Source organism: Chiroxiphia lanceolata, chromosome 4 (genome assembly GCF_009829145.1).
Source record: "Chiroxiphia lanceolata isolate bChiLan1 chromosome 4, bChiLan1.pri, whole genome shotgun sequence".
NCBI lineage: Eukaryota > Metazoa > Chordata > Aves > Passeriformes > Pipridae > Chiroxiphia > Chiroxiphia lanceolata.
The window spans coordinates 27,638,155-27,664,967 of NC_045640.1; the positions used below are offsets into that span (position 1 = coordinate 27,638,155).

Sequence of the window (26,813 nt, forward strand, 5' to 3'; positions counted from 1 at the left end):
ATGTGTTCCTAATCTAAGTGTTCACATGCAGAAACTCTTCAGGTAGTAATAAACCTATCCTCGTAAAAAAACAAGGGAAAGTTGTCAAACTGAAGCAATTATGAACACTGCCACAAGAGTATTACAAATATCTTAGTTTTGCTAAAATGCCAGAGTATGCAAAAGGCAGAAAAAATTACCAGAATGTACTTTCATCCATGAACTTGCTGAGGACTCTAATTCATTAGAGCACTAATGGTTCACATTAATGACCCTTGCCTTGCATATGCCAATGTTCATGGTTTTATCTGCTTTGTAAAACTACTAAGTTAGTTAAGCACACACAGAAAACAAACATGCAGGAGGGAAAACAGGAGGGAGCCTGACAGTGTTTAATAAGAAGATATATAACAGTTCCTAAGAGAAAAGTCAAAATCTATTATTGGATTTCTTAACTAGGTCAAACAACAATATTATCTAGTATAATTATGTTCAGTGGGATTCATTTACTCATGAAGTTGCAATCAATAACATTGTAGGAAGGGTCTATGTGGATTTTAAATATGTTTAATGGGAAAAAAAAAATCTCATTACAGGACAGGATTAAGTAATTTCTGCTACTCTTTGCCATCACAGCATAAGCCATTCTTTACATTCGGTTGCCACCGAAAATGTTTCAAACATTGTTTTGAATCTTCAAAACATGGACTACTCTACAGAACTTCAGATGAAATCTGGAACCAGAAACCATACCACTTGCAACACTTCAAAACTAAAAAACTATTTTCATAAATCACTTGAAAACAGTGAACATTATTCACTTGAAACAATATCCTGTTTGTTTGCTCTGATGTGAGCTACTGCTACGTGGGAAATCTGGGAGCAAGTGCAAGTAAGGAAATCTTTGTTAAACAGTATTGTTTGGTTGCTAGGGTCACACCAAATTGTTTGGATAGTTGCAAGGAACAGTAAAACAATACAAAGGATAATTAGACAGACAACACACTCCTAGGTCAAAAGGCAACACGCCCTGATGTATGCTAAATGAGAAACAAAGTTGTTTCATGTTAAACACAAGTGTCCAGAACCAGGAAAGGTTATTTGATACCAAAGCTGGTATGAAAGAATACTATTTTTATCATCCTGCTTCTCTCTGCATAGCCCAAATGCATCAAGTATTTGAGGATATAAGTAGTGTCCTATTTACCAATGAGGTCAAACACGCAAAGTGGGCATCGAAAGCTAACAAACACACCCCAGCCTCTGACAGTTGATGAGTCCATTTTACTTCATAGCTAATACAAAACAATGAGTTTTAGCTTTCATACATATTTTTGGGTATTACTTTACACTCAGCTGAGTGTTGGCACTTCATATGTTCTTTAAATAGTACTTTCTAAGTTTTTCTTGTTTTTTGCTTTAACTGAAATTTGCTTTCAGTTGCTGCTGCTTCTCAGGAAGTTGAAATGGTCAGACTGAAGCAAAACTTCTATCACCTCTTTAAAGATATCTGAAAATACATCTAGAATTATTTTATGCATTCTTAAAATAAAGTATCCAACTATAAAATAAGCATACTCAACACGCTTTTGAGGGGTCTCCATAATTTTCATCAAGTAGATTATATTCTTGGTTGCTATTTTTAATTCATTGCTAAAGCAGTAGATAATTTTAGACAGTTCACCTTTAACAATTAAGGTTTTTACTGTTATTTTTGCAGCATGTGTACTTTCACAGGTACTCCATATTTTCTGTGATACTTGTTGCTTAAATGTCCAACTGACAATAAGAAAATTTCCAAAGACTAAAAATATTATGTGTGGTTACTTAAAGGAATTTTAATTAATCTCCTTGTCTTCTACTCTGATAACATCTAGAACATGTTATCCTGCCTCACAGAAGTGATATTAATATACATGGAAACATATCTGTAGTGATTGTTAGAGTGCTTCATAACAACAAATCTTTAGTTATTTTACCAAAGGAATCATTTTTTCCTAATAAGGATGTCAATGCTCAAGAGACAGCAACATATCCAGAATCATCCCAACAAATTATGAGCAGAACCCAAATGTTAAACCTAGGTTTCCTGTGTCCCAGACCGGCCATTTGTTTTCTAGAGCAGACAACTTCTTCAGAAAGATTATCATTATTTCACAGTTCTAAAATTCCTGTTGATCATCAGCTTTCTAAGTTTCCAAAGTCCCCCTACCTCTACCAATGAAAAATATCTTATGACTTGAATGAAAGAAACAGTGAACAGCTTTATGAACACAGTGAAGTTCAACATATACTGCTCTAACAACTGGTGCACGTTCCAGATCTCAGCCTCCAACCTACAGACAAATATAAAAAAAGAGCCATTCTGACTAATATTTCTTGGATTTGCTTTCAGAGTGTTGATGGGAGGATGCAGTTGCTATCCTTGATCCAGGCAGTTTACCTGGGTTGCTGAAGCATGTGACAGCACATCAGACCAGCCAGGCCTACTTTACTGGGTTTTGTCCAAACTATGTAACACTACCAACCACTGCATGAAGCCTGTCCATAAGCTGGATTCATCACTGCCCTACCAGCTCTAGCTGTACTGAATCCCTGCTGACCTCATCCTCAGCCAGCAGCGCAGCACACGTGGCTCTCGCTGGTTTCTTGGTTCACCAGCATCACACAAGTGCTGGAGTCATCAGTCATTGCAGAGATGGTGGATACTTCTGCATTACACTGCATTTATCCAGACTTTCCCCTTTATTTCATTAACACTCATCTACCAGCAAGATGCTACTAACCTTAAACTGTGCTAAGAGATTACAATAAAAGACATTGCAAACCTGTAAAACATATACTCATTTTAAGCACATCCGATTATATACAAATGCTATTCTGATTTTTTTCAGTCATATAAATTACTCTCAATAATGTGCTTAGATGGACCAAGACAATGAGTTTCTGCTCAATATCATTTTTTGAGGCATTCTTAGAAGGTGCTTAACAAAACCCATACATGATACAAATATTAATCTTGATACTGGTATAAAAAGTGAAAGTGAAGGGACAGGCACAGCAGGCTCCTGAAAATACAGCCATGTCACTTTACAACATAACCTAAATAATGTGAATAAAACCCACAGTTGTTGGCAGGGAAATTAAATATCTATTAAGGGCCACTGACCACACATTTTCATAGAGTGTGATACCTAGATATTCCTTTGCTTTACATAAAACACACCTACTGATTGGTAACACTGCAAATACAGATACAGTGGTAGAAACAGAAATCAGTCCAAATACATTAGAATATACATGACATAAAAAAACGAACCTGCTCTTTCTCCCCTATTTCTCATACCTTAATCTGGATATATAGTTCCTGATGAACAAACATATTATTTTCAATTCAGACCACATGACCCATTCATCCAGCAACATGAGCTATGGAATTCTCTCCTACTTCTCTGTGTTTGCAGTATACAGTGAATTTTCTTTGGAAGATGTTTGGTTAACAAAGACTATGGCTCCACATTTGTCCAATTACACTACATGAACAGTCAAAGAAGGACTATTATCTCATTAACAGTCCATATGGACTAAGCCCAGACTGCAAATCCTTACTCACCTCTCTCTCTCTCATTTACTAATTTTAAGTGATTTTGATGAAACTAATTAAACAACCAGCAATAGTAGCTGGTACTTCTGTCACGCATTTATGATATGTCACATGTTTGTAAGATGAATGGATTACCTACCTGAGAAGATGAAAGGCTTACAACTGGCTTAATTCAGCAATATGGTTCAGTGTAAGGTTTGTAAAGCCAAGTCAAACCTTTCAGTGAAGAGGAAGTTATGTGTATTGATAACTTCCCCCCATGTCTAAATTGGAACTTAAATTTTACTTCTGCAGTAGAAACACTTCCCTATTGACAATTTATCCAAGGAGATTCAGATATGTTTATATTCATTTTAGCTGAACTCTGGAACAAAGAATCATAAATGAATGCTGCATCAATAAACCGAAGATAAATTTATTTCAACAAGTAGCTAATTAACCATATGGCTGTAACATGAAGGATACTCTGGGAGAGAATACAGAAAGTCTTTTTGAGTTTATTGTGGGAACTGGTACTACAACAGCTGAGCTTTCATTTGGACAAAAAAAAAACAAAAACAAAGCACAGAACAAAAACCTCACAGAAATCTTCTGAGTTTTATCACGAAGATTAGTTTTCTACCCCAACAAACCTGAACATCCTTTCTTTACAGAAAGTTGACTCAACTTAGAGAGCAGCTGCTAAATTGTCTAGTTACAAGTACTCACATGAAGTTTCTTTTCTCCTTTCAAAGCCTCTGAAAAAACAGGCAAGAATGGTAAGAGATACGTTACTTCCTGCCAACACAACAATACAGCAGAAATTCTAAGGCATAAAACCCTTATCTGGCAATATCCAGTTTTCTAGGTATCTGAGTCAGATTACAATCCCTTAGCAGTCTTGCTGCTACAAATGATCCTCAAATTTGAAGCTTTGCTTTATAATTTATGACACATAGTTATGTCCTTCCAAAGATTCAGTAGTCTTTTTCCCCACTCCTGTTAATATCTCTGATAATTTCATTCTTAAACTGTGACTTTCTAGAATTGTAACCAGTCTCCCACAAGGGAAAAAATGAAAGAGAAGTATATTTCAGTAATATAGCACCAAACTTAAAGTGATATTTTTGTCATTAAAAAAACCCAACCAGTCAACCAAACCCCAAACATTTAAGTTTAGAAGACATTTTCTCCTCCATCTTTTCTATTGTCTGAGATGTATGAATGTCTGTGAACATTGTCTGACATGTATGAAGTGAGTTTCCCGTGTGACAAACACAAAAAGTTTTTGAAAGGTCTCTTTCCCTTCTGAAGTCCCTCTCACCATAATCTTCTAGAGACATTTTGCTATATTCTCTGCCATGTTGTACCTTTTCCCCTTTTTCATACTAGTATTCAGGCACTCTTTGAGGAATTATTGTGAAGAGAACAAGACATTCTTCTTGTCTAGCTGCTTCAATGGCTGAGCAAACTCTAACCAGCAAACACTCCAGTCCCTGTATGAGACTTCATCTCTTGTAGTCCCTTCGCTACTTCGAAAAGTCTCAAATTAAAATAGGTATATAATTTCCTCCCTGAAACTCTAGAACAGACAGAAAGATAAAATAAATTACAGAGATAAAATCAGGAAAATATTCTTAAATATTTATTTTGCCTAAATTCAGACACATGAGAAGAGAGAAACTGGGCTATGAATTTCTCCAAGTAAATCCTACTGGCTTTGCCACTATGAACTGTGGTAGTTATTTCTCTTATCTTTATACATAGGTGAGAAGTAGCAACTCCACAAAATGTTCTTTCTAAACCTCCATCCTCATACTGTATGTAGAGAACCTGTTTCTCTACAGAACTGGCTCTGAACATGATAAACAACAGCCACGTGCATAATGTACAATCAACTAAATCAGATGAATGAGTATTTTATATTGACAGAAGAACACACAAATACTTTTATTAAGAATTTAATGATTGAAAAAGAGGTCAGCTCTGATTTAATGATTGAAAAAGCGGTCAGGCTAGTGTCATGATATCCAGGGCAGTCAGTCAGAAATAGACTATTAGTCGTTATTGGGTTCCCTCTGTCTACTGAGAATTCTGGATTTGATAGCGGCAAAGGCTGCTAGAAGCAACAGTCTCAAAGATATTGCTGAAGCTCATCTGATCTCTAGTGCTGTATAATTCTTAGTATGGGATGACAGGGCAGAATGTCCTACCTATGGTGCAAGCAACTACCAGAGCAAACAACAAATTTAAAATAAAATTTAAAAAAAATAAAACCACAAAGATGAACTTAAGACAAATTTTACATATTCACATTTAAAAAATCCTTAAGAACTTAACAATTAGGACATATATGGGAAATACTGGCTGAAATTGCTATGAGCATATCAAAGAAGTACAACTCATTATATGACTCACTTTACAGAGCCTTCTATGGTAGACCATGCACGTAGATTATCATCAGACAGGAAAAAAAGAAAAATTAAAAAGTAATTTTGATAGCACAAGATGCCAAAAGACCAAACCATACACACTGGAAAACAATGTGATACAGCACAAAAACTGGAGGGGGAAGAGGAAATCAGTTTGAACTCAATTGTCTCAAGTCCTACCCAGTCACTCTTGATTATGGCATGCCATCAGGAAATCCTGACTATTAAAGTGTCAGACCATTAAAAATGTGGCTTATGTAATTCCTTTTCTAGAACAATTGCCAGAATAAAAAAAAACTCTTCAGATAAAATATTTTAATTAAAAATCATATTTTGCATTTCATAAAAATCTTTACTTAGAAAGAAGTGAGATTTTTTTAATAGCATACTTCCAAACTACTAATCTATTTAACATGTTTTGATTCACTGTCAGAAAGCTGCTCTCATGATGCAAGATCAGCTTAAAAGAATGTAAAGGATAAGTCTCATCTGTCCACCACCTAGAACACAATCCGTCACATATGGAAGCAGGACAATGGCAGGAATGTAAAGGTTCAGGGCTATAAGTTAAATTCTCAGCGGTAATTTTCAGAAATGCTTTTACTGTCCTGAGGTTTTATACAACTGTAGCTTTCAATTCAATTTAAGGCTGCATGTATAATAAAGCAAGTTAGACTTAATATATGAATTTCTGCTGGAAAACAGTTCTGTAATCAAGCTGCAAACTTCATAGAGAAACGATACCAACTCAAGCACACACCTGTTACCCACTGTCCCCTTTCCCAGTAGACCTTGTGATGACTTAACATGACCTTACTGTCCAATTACTTTGCACCGCACCAGCAAAGTATGTAGATATGAATCCTGGTATCTCAGTTTCCTTCAAAACACTGAACTATAACAACTGAGCACATATAACCACCAAAGTTCACTAATTTACAAATTTTGCATTCTCTCAAAAAAATAACCACATAAACATAAAAAACCCCTGAGGCTGTTTCTTTACCTCCTATCCTCAATGTTAGGCTGCTACAGCATTGCAAGTCATACCTTCAGTAACGATACAAATTCAGAAGAAATTCTATTCCAGTATGATTAAATTGCCAAAAAAAAAGCTTACAGTACTAATTTTAAAGGGTACTGTCTTATGCTTATTTCTTATGTAGCTTTATTACTGCAACAGGCACAAAGATTTCAATTTCCCATTGAATATGGAGAGCAAGGACAGAACTGCATAACATTGGTTTGTTCTGTTAGTTCTGATTCACCTGCACTTCGGAAAATGTAAAACAAGCCACCACTAAGTCTCAGCCAGTAGTATTCCCTGGCTTTCATGGGGACCTATAAGCTCAGGGTCATCACCATACCATTCATAGTTATCATGTTTTTAGATGGTACTGTGCATTCATGTAATGGCAGAGAGGCCATAACTCATGAGAGCACCACATAACTTTCCCTCAGTTCTAACTCCTGGAGTTTTTTATTTTTTAGAAGAAGTTTCCAAGGGGGATGCAGATTCCTATTGCACAAATTTAAGCTTGCTGGGGGCACTTTGGTTTCTTCACTCCCTCTCTGGGTTGATGCGACTCCAGTTTGAGAGCCACAGAATGACAGTCAACTTCTCAAGCAACAGGTAAGTGTCCTGGTAAACATGCATTCACACTTTCTCCCCCAGGACCTTTCTGACTGGTACAGAAGGCATGCCCTGCTCAGCCCACAGGGGTGAGGGAAGTGCGGCAGAGAACAGAACATGTGCTGCTACAAGTAAATCCATTTTCACTTTCCTAGACTATCAAATCGAAGGCTGCACCAGGCTGGAAACACACTGATGCTCTGAATCCTATATTAAGCATGAGCTTAACAAAGGCAATAAAATTATATCAATGCTAAGTGATGTTAAACTAAAAAGCAGAAGGGAGGCAAAGGCAGCAGTGAAAAGATACATCAAAATGACCACAGTCTTTGTTAACAGCAAACAGAAACTTAAATACCTTATCTTTCCTACTTCACATTTCACAGGAAAAACAAAACTCCCCATCCTCAGTCTGAAGACTTGAGGATACAGAACTATCCTATTTGTGCACTGTACTGAAAGAAAAAACAGTCAAAATGCTGAACAAATTTACGCTTGATATTATTTCCAAAAAGATTGTGTCATAAGCCAAAAGCTTTTGCAAAGAGTTCTTTTGCAAAGAGTTCTTTTGCAGAGCACAACCCAAGGTAGTTTGTTGAGCCTTCCTTCCCTTCACTGCCTACTTATTCTTTCCTTGTGAGAAGAGGGCAATTCCAGCTCCCAGTTGAAAGAGGAAAATACTTTTCCTCATTATCCTCATTATGCTCATTATCCTCAATTATCCTCATTAATGTCAAACTGATACCTTTCCTGAGCAAATGCAAAAAAGTAATGAATGCTGGCAGTTTTGCAGTAAAAGTCTATTTTGGAAAAGGACTCTGGAACATCAGTTAGAAAGTAACCAAGAACTTCAAATCATGTACAACTTTTTAAAAGAGGGAAAAAACCCCACTCAAAACAACTTCTTTAAAAAAATTTATAGAGAAACCAACAGAATTTACTTTAATATGCTCTATTAGTATTTCAGATGAAAAATATTTCTACAAGTTAAAGCTCAAAATCAATACATTAGACCAGACTGGGTCCATTTACAGAGCATTTTCACATCTTTGTAAGTAACTGTCTAGTGAAGTACTCAGAAACATCATAATAGTATTTCTGATATCAAAGTATGGTTTGAAAATTGAAGTGTTAGATTAAAGCTAGACACAAGGATTAAAAAAAGCAGAAAAAGAATAAACTAACAAATACAATCAGGCATTGGAATATGCTCAAGCATACACAGATCAGGGATAGAATATGTCCATGCATTAAATATCGATTTCAGAAAAGAACAACTGTTCTACACTCAAGATTCTATCAGCTTTGCCAAGTAATACTCCATACAAACATATAGGCTGAAAAGGAAAAGAAATTAGACTTAATCTGTCACATTTAACACAAACACGTCAAGGAGGGAAAAACAGAAAAAGAGAAATCAACATTTTCAAAAGCATATTCTTACAGCAATTTTGCTGAGGAATCAAACAAACAAAAAAAAAAAACAATTTTTTGCACATCTAGGTAACTACCTAAATTTAACAGTAAAAAAAATAAATTATCTGAACATTTCCCCGAATAAAGATTTCTGCCATGCACTGAAGGGATCAGTTCTTCTGAAAATTCAACTCCAATGGGTTTCAGCTCCCAGCAAAAGTAACCAAAGAGTTATCAGCACATAGGAGAGGCTGATTATTTTTTCAACTAAAACATAAATGTGCTTGTGTTGGCATACACATATCTTACAATGTGGTTGTAAATTCTGTTTTTAAATTAGGTGTAGTTAGTTGTCTGTGTTTTTCTGTTTATCAAATACACTATTCTGAGCCAAGTCCTTTCATTCATCAAAGTCTAAAGAAAACCAGCAATATCAGCTGCTTAATTTATTGATGGTCTGGGATGTCTATTTTCAATTTTTCTTGAGGAGAAATGTTTGATGAATATGAAAATTAACAGATACATATAAAATTTAGGATTGTTAACTAGGTCACTTATCCAAATTTGCTTTGCTTCTGTGGTTAGTGTGAGTATTGTATTTTGAGGCTTCTCAGCACTTTTAAAGTCTTTAACAGCAAAAGGTAGCATTGAGTTCACATGAAACCCTAGTTAACAATATTATTTTAAAAACAAGCATGAGACTCTGTATTTCTAATCAGACTTCTGACTAAATTTATCTATGCTTAGTGCAAATAAAAGTAAACTTAATTAGCAAGAATCCAAAGTTGTGCAACTCCTTAGGATAACAGATGACAGCCTTCAGAGCTTTAAGTCTTCAGATGAAGCTCAAGGGCACAGCACAAACCTGTCAAAAAATCTCACACAGCACGCAGACACAGTCAGCGCTCGAACTGGACTTCTGTAAGAAGACAATACTAAGTGCCACGCAGAGCTATTCTTAGCCACCATAAACACACCGAAGTTTCAGAGTTAACAGCTTCTTTGTCAGTTCCATGGGAGGAGACTAGTCACATCTGAAATAAAAATAGGTTGTCATATGCTTGTCCATGCAACTCCAAAATACACAGCTAAATTGGTCATTTGAAAGATTCGAGCTGTATATATTGGTATGAGGAAATACAGGCAGGAAATGTCTCCTACCTTCCTCGACTTTCATTTTAACTTTTTATCTGATTCTAATTTACTTGAAAATGTAGTTTGCTCTCTCCACAGTTAAGAACCTTTATCTGGTTTCAATACATTGTTATAAGTTCTAAAAAGTGTTGCAGAGAACTGTAACTGAGAGGTCAGACTGGTGTGAACAGGAAGGTCTGGCTGTGGAGACACCAGTGGAAGTGAGGCTCTCAGCATGTCCTGTATGAACAACATCGAGGTGAGCAGGTCCTGGACACACCCCCTGCACCCATCTGCAGTTTCACAACCCATCCAGATCCAGAGACTAAGAACCATGCAATGACTCTCAGAAGAGGGACAGGATGGAGACACGGAACACTGACAGCTCCAAACACACATCTCTAAAATCCATTGGCAACTGAAGAGGAACCTGGGAGATGAGGAGAATGTGGCACCTGGCATTCTTGGCTTTCATACCATGGCCACGGATTCCGGATGTAACAGCTTGACACAAGCATTGTGGTGCCTTTTTGCTGGACAGACACCTTGAGCATTCCTGTCCTAGTGCCTGGCTGTTGGATGAACCTATTGGACACACAACCTTTGTTCCCCTCAGTTCTTAAATGACACCTGGTCTCCTTCTTATAAGATCTCACATTTATATCTGCTACGTGATTTATACAATATGGCCACAGCATTTCCTATGCTGTTTTCTGGTAAAAATTAAAGAGTAGGTTTTGTATTTTTGTAGGAAGACATGGAAAATATCCACAGTCTATCAGCAAAGTAACAGAAATGCTTGCCTACGAAATGAAGTATGGTAAAATCTATTCTGACTCTTCCATGTTGATGGACAGGAATAAAAACATGTTTATACATAAAACCATACTTTAAAGAGAGCAGCCAGTAGGGATGTAAGACAACTACATTCACAGCTACATTCAGAGCTGCAATCATTCAAATACTACCAGGTTTTGAGGCTTGAAAAGTAACTAAGCATTTAACCACATGAGTTGACATCACCAATGGTTTGGCCATTAATGACAGCAGTATTTGCATATCTAGAAGACTACACATTCATCACAAATATAAAAAGAACAAATATACTGGGGAAAAAAATAAAAAACTATTTAGATCCCACTTTGAAAATTCTCCAATGTTTGTCCCTCTTCAGGAAGAGAGGGTAAAATTTCCTAGTAGAGGATATCACAAAATAATGGTCCGATAATCTATAGCATTCTCTAGTACTGTTATATAATTAATAAAAAGGTCACTTAGGTTAACGACCAAAATCAGCACAGACAGCTAGTCAGTGCTGCCATCTCCCAAGTTGCAATATATAAATATACTGGCAGCATTATTTTGAAAATGAAGCAATACTTGCTTCCTTCTTGCTCAGGTATACTATTACCAAAAGGGATTTTATGCATTGCCCAGTTATTCCCACTCAACCCTAGAAATCTCAACCTCTCTGGTCAAGGTTTTGGACTTCAAGCTTCCTCAGCATGTCAGTTACAGAGGCAAATTCTGCATGTATCCTAAGATAACTCTACCTCAGTAATCGTTCTACAGTAATAAAACACAGATGAGATAAATAATTGAACAACTTTTGAGGGGGAGAGAAGCAGAGAAGCAGTTTGGCCGTGGTGGGACTGTGCAGTGACTATGGAGCTCAGTCGGGGTTTAGGGCCTCAAAGCAGGCAGTGCTCTGGTCCTGACACCTGGAAGGAGACCAAATGCAAACCACAAAACGATAACAAGCTCTGGCCTCTGCCAAGTTACACTCTCAGCCAGTGACCTAGAAATATGAGTTTCACATCCAGAGCTCATCGCTCATCTTTTTCCATGCGGATGTGGTATTTAAGTTTGTATGGACACATATTAACACCAACATAAAACATCAAGCTGTTTTAACCATGCTATAAAAAGCCCACTTTTCTTCTGAGCTAACTATAAGTTTGCTAGATCCGCACAAGAATGAGGTTACAAGTTTTCTTCCTCTGCAGATGGAGAACAGAAGGCAGTCTGACCAGCAACACAGCTACTCCACAGCCACAACTCAAAGGGAGGACAGGGTTTAATCTCCACAAATACGTTATCAATATCCTGCTAAAGCAGCTGTGCTTGGGAAAAAGCAATGGAGAGGAAAACGGAGAAAACTCAAGAGAAATCTATCAGGTTTTTTCGCTAATTGTAGATGCTGATGAAAACTTGCAATCCTTCAAGAGGATCTGCCACCTCACTGGAGTCACAACACAGACTGCACAGTAGCAGACATCTTCAAGTTAACAAGATGGACCAACACATTTAAAGGCTAGAAATATCCTAACCCCCTTCTCATGAGACTTTTCTAGGTAAGACACACAAAACACACACACATGACATTGCCACTAACTCAGAAGGTTAACTCTGGCCTAGTCTACAGCTTCTGAAAGTACTCTCACTCATCAGGAATCAGTGACTGAGGCCCCTGAGAATAACCCTGCAGAGACAATCCTGTCAAGACAGCACAACTGCTCTTTTGCCCCTCATAGGTCTCTGTCACTTCTCCCAGTCCCCAAATAGCTAAAGCTATCCGATATTCACAATCACTTTCTGGCAGTCAGTTTCCATAACCCCAGTCTTAAAACTGCAAATAATTCTCAAGGACTTGAGACCATTTTTCTCAGCACCATTAAGGTAAATGGTCTCAGCAGAAGGAAGCCCAGAAGAGATATAAAAGCTTGACAAAGAACAACAGAAGTGCAAGAATATATCTAATAGACCAGTAATTAAACTAAAATTAACCAAGGAAACAGTATTTCTTCACTTCAGGTCTTCAGAATAAGCAGTGCATACTATATTCTTTTACCATTCTGAAAACTCGCATCACCGGGAAGACATCAGTTTGGCACAGTGAGATTCAATTTTAGTGATGTTGAACTTCACCTCAATATGCTTCAGAAAGTTTTCATGTTCAGTGGTAGCCTAATTCTCACCCTTCATCACATTTTAGATAGTGAAATCGTGCAAGTTTGCTTCCAAAAATACAGAACTGATGTTCACACCCTCCCTAGGGACCTCCCAAGCCCTGTCCCGCCATTCTCTCCCCTACTTGATTAAAGGTTGTTCTGTTTCCCTTGTTCTCTCCAAGATAAGCACTCTGGTTTTCCAGTTACAGTATCCAGTTACAGTTCCATCCAGTTAGGGACAATGTGGCCATAAAAGATAGGCACAAACTATGGATTAAAATATATTTGTAAAACTTGGGTTTGACAAGTTTTTTTTGCTTAACGTAATTCTTTCAGAATTAATGTTAAACTGGTGGGGTTTTCTTCCTGTGGCAGAAAAATTATAGCTTGAAGTACCTTTTCAGGGTTTTTAAAATTATTATTAAAGAAGAGTTTTAAAACTAAGAGAAAAAGACTCCAAAATATTTCTTATCCATGCACTTCTGCTAGGTTTTGGGCTCCTCCTTCCTCTTTTCCTATCCAGTTAGTTTCTGGAGGGGAGAGAGGTTCAAGGATAAGAACACTCCTAGAAGCAGAATAGTGCATGACTCCACCTTAATATCCCCAGATCAGTCTGCCATGAGTTTCTGGACACAGTGTTCAAACAGTTACCAAGAAAACCTTTGAACTTCTCGGCCAAATCTCAGTACACTTGGGTCAGCTTCCTTCTTTCTTCATTCTGCTGTCATAAAAATGAAGTGCCAGTTGCCAGTCGCTCTTTTTTCAGGACAAGACCTTATTTGTAACTGAAAGAACAGTAAAAATCTGGTGATATTTGGCCCAACTGCTATGTCCTGCTGACACCCAGCACAAAACAAGACATTAAGAGAGAAAAAGGAGGCAGGTTTCCACTGAGATGTCAGGCAAGCCCGACATCGGCTGCATTAAGAGCTGCCGAGTTCTTACTGACCAGTGACCCTGGTGCACTGGCACCCTCACAAACACCTCTGTTTCCAACCTGAAGATCTCCAGTTCTAGTTCAGCAGCGTGAACAAAGGAAACAAAGAGGGACAATGAATAAAAGAAGCAAAAGGAAGAAAATCAACAAACCCTAAGGCTACTTACACTGCTTTGATAGCACCGTAAATGTAACAATTCTTTCCAAAATCCATTAATTAGCTAGCATTGATTTGCAAGGGCTTAAGGCACTCATACATCTTTCTAGACTACTGTTCTTGTCTGTACCAATTGTCTGCAAAGGAAACTTCAAAAAATAAAGTTGAAAATATCCCCAAATCACATGCCAGCTGTGCCTGATGGGCTGAAGCAGAGGAGTTATTTATACCTCCCATGCTGTGCTAAGATGTCTTTAGGAAATTAATTGCTTCTAGAACTTGAACTAATTCCTGAGCAAGAAATCTATAAATATTAATGTTTTAAACTAAAATTTTTATTTTAGAAGTTTGAAATGGTTGAGTTTTTAAACTCTTAGCAGTCTATTTCTGAGGTTATGTAAATCTGAAATATCCTGTCTTTGGATTTTCAAATACTTGATTCTTAGAATGAGAAAAGGCAAAGAATGAGGAAAAAGCTTTATATGCCTATTGTTTTCTACTACTATTTTGAAAGCTTTATATATTCATGAGTAGAATTTGTTCTGAACTGAGTAAAATCTGTCCTACACGTAATGCTTTTTTTGTTTGTTCTAACTATGCCTACTTAGAGCAGCAAGCTTAAAATACGATGAAAATTAATCAAAGACTCATAAAACAAGTAATTCTGTAACTGTATTAAAACATTTTCCACCTCTTGCTTTTTGACCATCACCGTATTTTAAATACTTCTAGATCACTTTATAAAAACTACTGGATTTGTCTAATGAGAGTTATCAATGTAAACTCAATTATAAGAAGTTTATTCTTTTATGTACCTTAATTTTCCAATAATTATTATTATAATAATAGAAGTAATTAAAACAAAGCAATTCTATGCCTCAGTATTTTATGTTCTTCTGTTACTGCAGCTTGGTAGTCTATTACACAAATCATATTTAACTCCCATGAAATCTCTCACAGCATGTAGTTTCTATCAGACCTACTAATATAAACCTCTGCTTGTGGCATTCACACAGGTGACTGGGAATGTTAGGGTTCAAACACTTAATTCATATTTACAGTAGCATGGCCTGGTATCTTTCAGGTTGCACATGTCCCCTTTTATTTAGAATGGTCTTTTCCTCTTTAAGTTTAAATTCACCCTTTATTTTGGACTGTACCTAACAAAATTTAACAGCTCCCTTTGACTAGCATCATTATTCTTTGTATAGGAATGAGGAAGAATATTTCTTTCTCTGCAGGGGAAAACCTGCATGCACACAGGATATAGTAAACAACAGTTAGCAGTTACCTTTCTAAATAAATAAATGCTATTGTGTCAGTGATCTCTTAAATGCTATTAAACCCCTAATGTCTAAACCTTTCCCCCTCAAATACAAAAGCACCAGAGCTAGAGTGTAAAAAAAAAAAGTCAGCAGAAATGGGGTATTTGATATGGGTTGTTGCAATTGGTTTATCTGGAGCTTTCCTGAAGTCCCTGCAGAGCACGCAGTTTATTCCAGCAACAGTAGCTGACAGAGTGGTTTGCATTTGGTGCACTTTCTCCTTTCAACGGCATTCTCTTCCACAATTTGAATCATTACAGAATGTAGTTGTGGGTTTAGTAAAAAGTTTATTACTTTAATATAAAGAATGTCCCAATGGAAAGCTCGTTTTAGTGTATCTGTGCCTGATGAACATAAATAATGTATATCCCAACACATAATGTACTTCCAACAACGCAGGCATCTTATTAAAAAATTAATACGAAGAACCTCACACATGACACTCTTGCAAAAAAAAATTTTTTATTTTTTTTTTTAAATCACAGTTCAATATTTTCCACGTTTATGTGCAGAGAAGTCCAAGGTAAGGCCCAAAACATCATACATCCTTAGCTGGTAAAGGATATGACTGCTAAAAATCTGGATACATACACTTCCCTAATCCACGCCCTAATGCCCAACCTACACACAAAGTGTTACAGTAGAGACTGTAGGCATCAAACAGATAAAGCAGGCAAAAAGTACACATGTAGGTATGAATGTTTAGCAGTAGTTTAAGCTAGACCAACTTCAAAATACCCAAACCCCCAATCATACCACCTCAGTCATACAGAAGAAAAATGAGCAAATATAAAGGAGGTTTCTACTCAATATACATGAGAGCAAGACTCGATCCAGCTGAGTTGAGACATCCATACATGCCCACAAAAAGAGCCAGTCAGCCTCTCACTGCTAGGTAGGTGGTCCTGAACAGTCTTTTATACCCGTCTCAACATCCACCCTACTTCCCTTGAGATGATTCAGTTGGATAATTTCACAACAAAAGAAAATTTGCCACCTTCCCAAGAAAATTTCTGCTGAAGCAATAACCCAAAACAGCTCACTGTCAGCAGCTGAAAAGGTGACAAGGCTGCATGGCTGGGGGCAAAGCCACCACTTTTGGCAAACACAAGGAGCTCAGACATCTTATGAAACTCCCCTCATCTTCACCCTGCTCACCTGACCCACATCTAACGGAGCAGGACTGAAAAAATTTGACAAGTTCCAAACTTTTGCTTCTGTATACCAAGTATTCTTCAGCTTCAGGGTGGTACTTGAGTTTGACTAGCTTAGATGATATAGCCTTTTGTCTCCTTTCAGTCTACATCCCTTTATAGATCTTGTCATTCCAACCCTACCCAGAAACAAAAATATGGAAGGGAAAAAAACCACCAAACTATCTTCTCCTTCCATAGCAAATTTTACTACACAGAACGTTACTGGCACTTCATTTAATGGAATATATGCCAACACACCATACATCAGGAATTGCAATAACTCATTATGTGCCTCAAGATGTAAAGCGGCCATCATTATAAGTCACATTCATAAATAGAGCCAAATATGGAGGTTACACTCCACAATAAATTGGGTGATGAACTACTGACAAAAAATTGCTTTTCCCATGACAACTGACAGACTGTGGAAAAGTCATCATATGCCCCTCCTATAGCAAACAAATTTGCTGCTCCAGCAGTACAGGGACCTGTAAGTATATTTACTAACAAGAAGTACACTTGGATGCATTTTTTTTAGAAAAGTGGAATTTAGTAGCTTTTCCAAAACTTAACATAAATTTGAACTCATCTTTCATTTAAAAATTTCACTTTTCAATATGTCAAAACAATTTTGGAAGATTTAATCATAAGGAAAAAATGGAAACAGCCTATCAAGTTTCAGCATACAAGGCGACTACTAACATGATTCTTTGAAGTTAAGGTTAGAACTAGGAAAAGCTTCCTGCAAAAAAGACTGAACATTTATTTGGGATGCTTAACATTAGAGAAATAAAGTTAATGCCTTACTTGATATTGTACTCATTTAATTTATTTAATTACTATTACTGTTAAGGAAGGCACCAAAAATCATATCTCATGAAAATAAGATTTCTGTAGATAGTAAAATAATATTAATTTTTCCACTGGAATTTAAAAAAAGGTATGAAAGTTCTCTAGAGCACTGACACGAATAACTCTTAACCCAAAGGACAGTCTGGAGGGGAAGCAATCATGTAACATCTCAGACCAATTTTTTTCCTCAGGTTTCATTTTTCTTTGCAGTTTAACAGTTGCTGAGAAAACAAGTTGAAATTTATCATACAATAATTTTTTCTAAAATATTAACAAATTGTGCTTTTATCACTTTTAAAAAGTATAATACACAAGCAAATTACAACAAAAGCAGCAAATCTGTGCTTTTGCTAAAAAGCCATGCACACCTCCATATATACTTCAGCTCACTCTATCTCATCCCAGAGAATAAGACTGTCAAGGAAACATTTGTTCCACAATTCTTCATATGGTCCTTTTTCATATACGTTCCTATCATGGCACCGTAATGTGATCTCACCTTTCTTATTTAAATTATAGCTTCATTGCTGTCATAAAACAAAAAATCACGGGATAAAAATGAATCCGTTACAGCTATTTTGTTAAATACTGCACTATCAGAACAGAACCTCTCTTGAGAGCCAAGAATTCATTTTTGGTTGGTAAAGGAGGAAGTAATCTTCAGTCAGACTAATCCTATGGGAAGATAAGGGAGTATTCAACTTCAAGTGCTTTTTTTCATTCACAGAAAGAATGATTCAGAAGTATCTGCCAGGCAGCTCCCCAGTTTTCACATGCTTGTCAGCACCTGGTAGCCACAGGTCCAATAATTCACTTGTTTTTAAAGTTGCTCCATTTCTTTCTGATTTTATAACACAGTTTCAAAACCAACTGCTGTACAGGCAGATGCAGCTCGCTTTCCTGGCAGGACTTTGTTCCCAGGCTCAGAAGTCAAAGTAACTTCAAAAATCACTGTTACAACACTTATCAAAAGGAGGTCAAGGGCAACGACCTCAACGTAGCTTTGGCAGGCACGATGCTAAGTGCAGCATGAGTTCTTGAAATATATGCATGACTTCTGAATCAAGCTGAGCAAGACGGTACCAAAAATCTCATGAATCACCTCCAAAACTGATTTACCAGAAGAAGATAGAGACGAGTTTAAGGACAGAAAAGCACCCACAGGACAGGTGTACCCTTCTGTTTAGTCCCTTCTGTTAACCAGACAGAGCACAACTGCAGCACAGCGACAGAAAGTTGCATGTTAGGAATTAGAAAGACAATACATACTGTTAAAAAAATTTTAAAAAAAATCCAGAAATAATTCTTCATTTTCAAACAGGATATGACTATTAATACAGTATATACTGGAAACACAGAAGAGCTTTTAATAAAGCAGTAATGGGTTGTACTTTTGTTTACTGGAAGCAGTTGTTCCTGTCCAGACTCTAAGTCCCAGAAATACATGCCTAGTTTTCATTAAAAGTTATTTTGTGTCTTACCAAAAGGTACGTATTACATAATGTTTTCCACTATAAGCAGCACCAAATTTGGTTTTTGAACCCCCATATCGCATTAATAATTGTAATTCTCATGGCATCCAGATCTCCTTAACCTTAAACAAAGGGGGTTGTAGACAAAATCTGAGAGCTTTCTTACTCTGTTCAATATAAACAATAAAAATTAATATCTTTTCTACAAAATCGAAACCTTAGAAAAATAGATAAAGAGACCACATATTGAAATTGCAATGGACTGAACAACGGAACCCAAGAACACTGAGATACATTATCACAACTAAGATTCCTTAAATACTACAGAGCCAAGCAACCTAAGGACAAGCCAGTATAAAGCCTCCATTACATCCACAACTTCAGTAAGCAAATAATTCTTAAGCAGGAACATCCTCACTTTGCTGTTGGATTAAAAGAACATTCCTGACTCCATTTAAAAAGAAGTAATGCCTAAAATTGTTGGCACAGAGACAGCATTCTGAAACTAGGCCGTATGAATGTCACTTCATTGTTGTTACTGAAAGAAAAAAGATCAACTACAATAAAACCTTACCCAGCACTGCAACATTATGCCAGCTTAGCAAGCCCTTAACCAGATCCATGGAGCTTTGCTGTCTTTCTGTTACACACTTAAACACTCTCTGAAGCTACTTATTTTTATGTACATGGAAATGCATGCAAGCATATGCACTCCTCTTCTGACATCCTTTAGCATACAAAAATCTTAAGTCATCGTATCAACCATAAAAAGTAGCATTTGCATCTAAAAATTTTATGAAAACAGAGCAGAAACTTTTCTCAAGTAATTTCCTAGCATATGAATGTTTCCAGAATTTCCAAACACATTCTCAACATAAATACTGCGTAATTCCTCACTCTGCACACACTGCATCACTTGATTAGAAAATGATTCAGAAAAAAGCAACCAGCTTCCCTGCTCCAGTTCAACTCACTAAGGTATCCCTGTGAATCACAATACTTGGAGCAGGTACAGGCTGCACAGAGTGGTCTGCTCCTGGCCAGTCTGCACAGCGAGCCATCGGGATGTGACTCCTGCACGCTTACAGAGCAGACATGTACCTGTGCCACGATCACAGCAATTTTCACGAATGCAGTGACAATTGTGGAAAAAAGTGAAATAAACCTCAGCTATCTAATCAGTGTGCACAGAAAATCGGTTTGTTGGTAGATGATCTAAGTACCACTTCCTGATGAAAGAGTCAAGAAGACCTTATTCCATTGTGCTTACATAACAGAGGGCATAAAGGAGAAAACATAGCATCATATATAACCTCTTGTCAGACACCCTTTTTGTTATTATTACTCTCTATCTTATTACAGTTGATAATTAGTTAGTCTAGATTCTGCAATTTATCTCCTTATCTATTCAGGAATTATTAATCTAGTTGCAGATAGAATTTATTGTAACTGATTTATCCTATAATTTGATTTAGTTTGGAAACAATATACATGAATCAACTTTAAAGATTTTTCATCATTGTCATAAGATATCTTCAACTTCTACTATAAAATATTAGAAAAATCCTTCTGGTTATCTTTACTTCAACAAAAACATTAGAAACTACCAAGCATGATTACAAGGTATAATTTGGAACAGATATAGTTGATCTGCAAGACACAAACTAAACAAAGTAAAAAGTAAAACCTATAAGGATGCCAATTTTGAAATATTCATTGCTTTATCTTATAAGTCTAGAAGTTATTAGTTCAAATCATGAATTACAGCAAGTAGCGCAAAAGCAAATCAGGTCCAAATGAGCTATTAGGACAAACTAAGTAGCTGCATAAACTCCTAGCACTGATTAATACACTGTACAACAACTAACTTGTTACTAATTCCTTCAAACAAGACAGAGAGGTGAAACAAACCCTTTTGTATTGGGGTAACGCAGGTATTTTTATGAAGTGTTTGGTGAGTGGAAACTGTGCATCCCAGTGTACCTCAAGCAGCAATTAATGACACATAAAGCTGAGATACCAGATACCTCTACCTTTTGACCTTTTTCATTTTTAAAAATACAAGACACTTAAGAAATATGAAATACTCAGCTGATGTTCAAATACGTCATCTTTATCACCTCCTGGCGACCCGTCATTAAGTTGCTGTGCTTACGTTAGCACAGCCTGCTACACAGCGCAAGCAGCACCCGGCCCAAGACCCTGCATTGAAGTATGTGTGAAGGGGTGATCTGAGGACAGACTGGTTGTCTGAACCAAGAGCAGCATCCTTGGTTTGCTGGTTCAATTAAGAAAAGAAATCCTCCTAGAAACTCTAGTTTCAAGCCCTTTAGAAGATCAAAGTGGGCACTTCTTGCAGCTTTAATAATAGGCTTGAGGCACAAAAATACTGACCCCTGTAAAATACACTGTCTAAGGGTGACTGATTTGCTTCAAAGGAGTATTTGGAGCTTGACAGAACTAAGACACAGTGTCAGCATCTGGTAACTCTGCAGAGACGAGCATCTACTTGTCACCTCTCTTGGACAGCAAAGGGTGCAAAGGACTTTATCAGACAGACAACTGCAGCATCAGAAAATAAAAAATAAATATATACATATATAATCTTACACAAGAACTAAGAAGCGGATAGTGCACTTTGCTCACCTCTCACATTGGTACGCCAAATTGCACCAGCACACAGCACTGCTAAAAAGCTGCTTTTTAAAGGGCAATTTCACATGGCAGCATACAATAATCACATAAATAAATAAATATAAACATACATAAAGTAAGATATCTGCTACACTGCCGTGGTTCGGGGTGCAGCGACATACTTACTGCTGCTGCCGCTCCAGGATTTCAGCAGCGACTTGATACTGATCTCGAAGAAGAGGGAATCCTGCAGGCTGAGCATGGTGCGGGCAGGGCGGAGCGGGGCGCCGGCCGCGCCGCCGCCTCCGCCAGCATCCGCGGGAGGGCCGTGCCGGGCCCGGAGTGACGCAGGGCCTGGGGACGGCGGGCCGGGGGCGGCTCCGGGCGGCACCGACCCCTCCTGGCCCGCCGGGCCCCGCCCCGGGGCCGCCCCCGCCGCAGGGCACCCGCCCCGCCCGCTGCGGGGGCTGCGGGCGCTCCCGCCCTCAGGCTGTGCCCGCGCTCCTCCCGAGGGATGCTACCAGACACACGGGCAGGGCGAGGGATCTACCCACCCCCTGGCAGCCAAACTACTCGACTACTTGCGGTTACGACCAAAAGGGGCTATGAAAAGCTGTTTGTGCTTTACTGAGTTTTAAATAAACTTCCAACCGATCTGTTAAGATCGGGATGAATTAAACTGCCCAGCGTTGCTCTGCACAGTGCCAAAAGCACAATATGCCTTCTCCGCTAGGAGATCAGCAAAATCACAAATGTGAAAAACAGAATCACAGTGGAGGACAGGAAAGCCATAGGTAGTATTCCCAGGGCAGATGCCTGCCAAAGAATCACAGCGATTTAGCTCCAACACCTACAGCCAGTAGCAGTTCCGGACATCCCGTCCCCGTAAGTGTTCAAGGCCAGGCTGAACCGAGCATTGAGCAACCTGATCTCGCAAAAGGTGTTCCCACCATTGCAGGGGGTTGGAGCTTAGATGATCTTCAAGGCCCTTTCCAACCCAAACCCTTCTATGATTCTCCTAGCTGTTTGAGATTGGTTTGGGGGTTTTTTCTTATTTTTAAGGACTTAATTAAGTCTGATAGTTTACCCTGTTCGGTATCATCTCAAACACCACAATGGAAAGTCTCTAAGGTGTAAAGTGTTTGGATTCCAATGACTGTAATGCAATACTGCCTTAAACAGCATTCAAGCTTTAATGCCACTCTTTCAGGATAAAGTAAGATACTTCGCCAATAGCCTTTGCTCACTTCAGCACAGGGTAAAGCAGTTTGAGACAAAGCTCCTTCACTCTGCCCACACTACCAGGTACAATCAAAAGGTGGTGGCTCTCTGTCAGTTTGAGGTGGCATATTTACAAAGGTCAAAAACACATCTGAAGGTGTTCCAAAATTTTATTGGACAAATCTAAAAGTAGTTAAAAATTTCAGAAAGATTTCTACATACTGACAGGAAGCAATGACATGGAGAAAATAATGCTTGTTTCCACAACTGCCACCAAACTACACATATAATGCTGTCCTTGGGTCAAATACAGAAATTGAGAGAACTGGATACTGAGATTACTGTGGCAGTGGCTGCTAACAGTAGACCTTAGGTCTAATGACTGTTAGGTCATTAGGTCTACTTAAATTATAACTTGACCCACACCATACAGATGAACCAAAAAATTAATCATGTGGATCCAAGGCAGACTGATTAAATCTGCTTGAGGGTAATTTTTCAAAAAATCTGGATCATTCAGAACTGACACCCACCCTGTACTAGGAGTAAACAATGCATGAGGAAGAAATAAGACCTGTACCCTCAGATAAACTCAAATTATCTGAAGTTGTTGAAAAGATTTAGGAACAGTGTACATCAAATACTGTTAAGGTTTGCAGGTCTTTTTGTGGTTTTGGTTTTGTTTGTTTGTGGCTTTTTTCATCTATATCCCCTACCCCAAAAAGACAACATAATTATCACTAATAGGGAGGTAACATAAACCAGCTGATGTCCAGCTAAGAGGTTCTAAATGACAGGTCTAACACACCACTCCAGCAGGACACTGGAGAAAGGGCAGGAGAAGCCCATCACTCTCCCAGCTTGGTTCAACCACCAACAGAGCTGCTGTCATTCAGGAGAAGAACAGTTTTATTAAAAGAGACTGGTAACATCACTCGGTTTTGATAGACTAAAAATAATCTAAATTTCCCCCTGCGAAAAATATTTTTCTATAACAAGATACTAAATTGCTACCTATATCCAAACAGTCCTTTTTTCTTCCCAGACAGGCATCCACACAAAGCAACTCTTTGGGACATTGCATCAAACTTTCTTTCATAAGCCTGTTTCAGGTAATACTGCCCATGTAGTAGGTAGTATTACCTCATATTCCTTTTCTTCACTCCTTTATAAATAAATTCAAAGTTGCACTTCAAACATTCCTTTTTCCTCTTACTAAGTAAGATATAACAGAGGTTGTATTTTGTTATGAGTAGGATATAAAGGTCAGATTTTGGAACTGGCTGATGAATTTCACCACTAATTTGAAAGACTGTATTAATTATGGTTGGTCTCTGACTGCCTTTAACACTGGGCTACAGAGAGTTCTTCAAAGGAATCGTTGTTAACAGTGTGCATTCCAAAATCATGAGCCAACTTTCTCAGCACCTCAAAAATAACGACTTTTTAAAATACAATTTGGGTTCTCCCCCCCCCCCTCAGCTTTTATTCTTTAAGTTATTAGCACCAGAAACTTATTAAAAAACAAATACCCCGGAAACCCCAGGAGATATACTAAAACAACCCCACAGAAATACTGATCTCCGTGTTCCACCTTCTGGAGTTAAAACAACTTTCAACAAACAGTGAAGTTGTCAGTATTTCTGTAGTGTTTTAAAAATCAAATGAATGTTAGGAAATATTTTTCAAAATTTGTATTTATTTATGACATTGAAGCGTTTGGTCAAGCAAGTTACATGGTCTTCTGCCATGACATTTGATATTTTGTAGCAGTGTTATTTATTCACACTACCACCTAATGATCACCATTAATTGGGCTTCCTCAAGGATACTAGCAATTAATTTTAAATGCTCTTAGCTCAACAGAGAGTATTAGTCCATTAACAACTTCTAAGAAGTGAGAACTGTATGTACCAAGAGTATAAGGTTTTCCTTCCAAAGATTCAGTAGATGTATTGAAGATCAGGAATATTAGGAGCAAAAATATTTTGAGAAGAAGAATGTTCTTTTAATACTACTTGGATACATATGCTTTCATACATACATGCACAGACATGACAAGTTTGATTAAATGGACATAATTAATTTAAAAGATTTACAAACAGCTTACACAAAAATACTTTCACCAGCCCTCCCCTCCCCCCTAAAAAAGGAGAAAGCAAGTTATCAGTACAAGTCCATTTAGCAAGTGGAGTAATCTGTCAGCATCTTAGACCTATCATAGAAGCATCAAGGTCATAAACATTATCTTACTGTATAACTGTGCACAAGCCTTCCAACATTTCTTTTTTCTCACAACCCAATTTAAATGCTCTTATAACCAAAGATGACAACAACTGCCATTTCAGTCTTTTTTGGTTTGATTTTCCTTTGAAACTAGCTAATGAAATAACCTACCAGATACTGGAATAAATAGAAGATTTCAGGATAAACCACAAAGTCTGAAATGTAAATGTTTGTTTTATTTTTAATCAAAACAAGAAAGGTAGAAGCAGGAAAGAAAAACTATGGATTACAAGCCTCTGAACCTTGCCAAGCATGGACCAGGCTAGTTCACTGAGAAGAACCCAATAAAACTGAACACGCAGTTACAAGATATCATCATCGTGTATTGCTACAATTGTGTTAGAAAATGTCATCCACAGTATGGATTCTCTTCCAGTTCCTTATTCTCAGAAAGGAAAATGAAACAGAGTTCTGGAAAGTACACTGTGTTTAACATTGAGAGCAACAAGTATGACCACTAAAAATAGCTATCGCTTTGGCGTACTTTATATAAGAGGAGGCTTCCATAAGATTAATATTTTACTATTTTACATAAAATGGGAAAGAAAGCACTTGCATCTAAATATAAGTCAATTGCTTTGATCTGGAGCTGGTTTATGTATGAAAAAAATCCAAAAAGAAACTCTGGAATTGATGATTTGTGCATACTTTCATTAGTAGACTGGACATTACACAGTTCCCATAAATACATAGTTTACATACGGACCCCAATATCTGCACAGCTTTTGATTCTGGACCGGTTATCGATTTCACTACTAAATGGAGCAGACTACTATAAAGTCTATCTCTTTGATACTGTCTCAAAAATCAGGGTGAGGTATGCATGAATGAGCACGCTGGTATCAGTAATCTCTGAACAGAAAGTGGCAAGAATAGGAGTGTAGGTGCTGTAAAGCAGAAGTGCTCAATCTGCAGACACAAGCTGTTTGCACTCTACTAAAATGATTAATGCCAGTATCCAGTCCACACTATGCTTTCTGCTCAGATATGAAAAACTATTAGTAAAGAGGATGGCCAGAAGCAAATTGCTCAGGCTGCTTCAGCAACCACATTCTGCAGAACTCAGGCTGCAAATAGACTGATACATTACAAGATTCATGTGCCCTAAGTCCAGTTGCTCCAGGAAGTATTAGACTGTCCATTCACAGTACCATTCATCCATAGCATACTTGACCTGTACAAGCAAAGTCTATTTGGCACTTCAACACATACCTTGTAAATACCTTCAGCACATGTATAGTAAGCCCAGTCACACGACAGGCAAGATTTGCCCTGAGTGTTTTAAGTAGCTAGAGGACCCAAGCAATATAAGAGATCTGAAACTATCATAGTGTAGATAGCACAGATAACAGAACTCATCTTTATTTGCAGAATTAGGTCTTTAATAAAAATATTTCTAAAAGGAAAACTATACACAGTAGATCAATACATTTACTACAAATGTGTATGCAAAGGTTGTTTGTACAAGCTCTCCTTTAATTCAAACAGCATCATGCCATTTTCTTGGAGTTGCCCAGAGACATTGTAGGCAACTGTTTTGAAAAATCTACATAAAGTAAGTGCCACATGCATACTAACTGCTGCAGCTTTGGCCTGTGGCAAACA

At 37.7% G+C, this 26,813-nt stretch overlaps 1 protein-coding gene across 13 annotated transcripts in view; it reads right to left on the minus strand.

Moving 5' to 3' along the window:
• Nucleotides 1-26,813, minus strand: part of FRYL (FRY like transcription coactivator) — a 163,088-nt gene that overhangs the window by 99,915 nt on the left and 36,360 nt on the right. Inside the window, exon 1 of one of the 13 annotated variants that reach the window (XM_032687084.1) lies at nt 21,888-21,978. The exons of the other annotated variants lie outside the window; for them this stretch is intronic. Coding sequence (XP_032542975.1) covers nt 21,888-21,963 — 76 coding nt within the window. The 5' untranslated portion in view covers nt 21,964-21,978. Of the gene's footprint in view, nt 1-21,887; nt 21,979-26,813 lie in introns of those variants that run through there. 13 annotated transcript variants of the gene reach the window in all.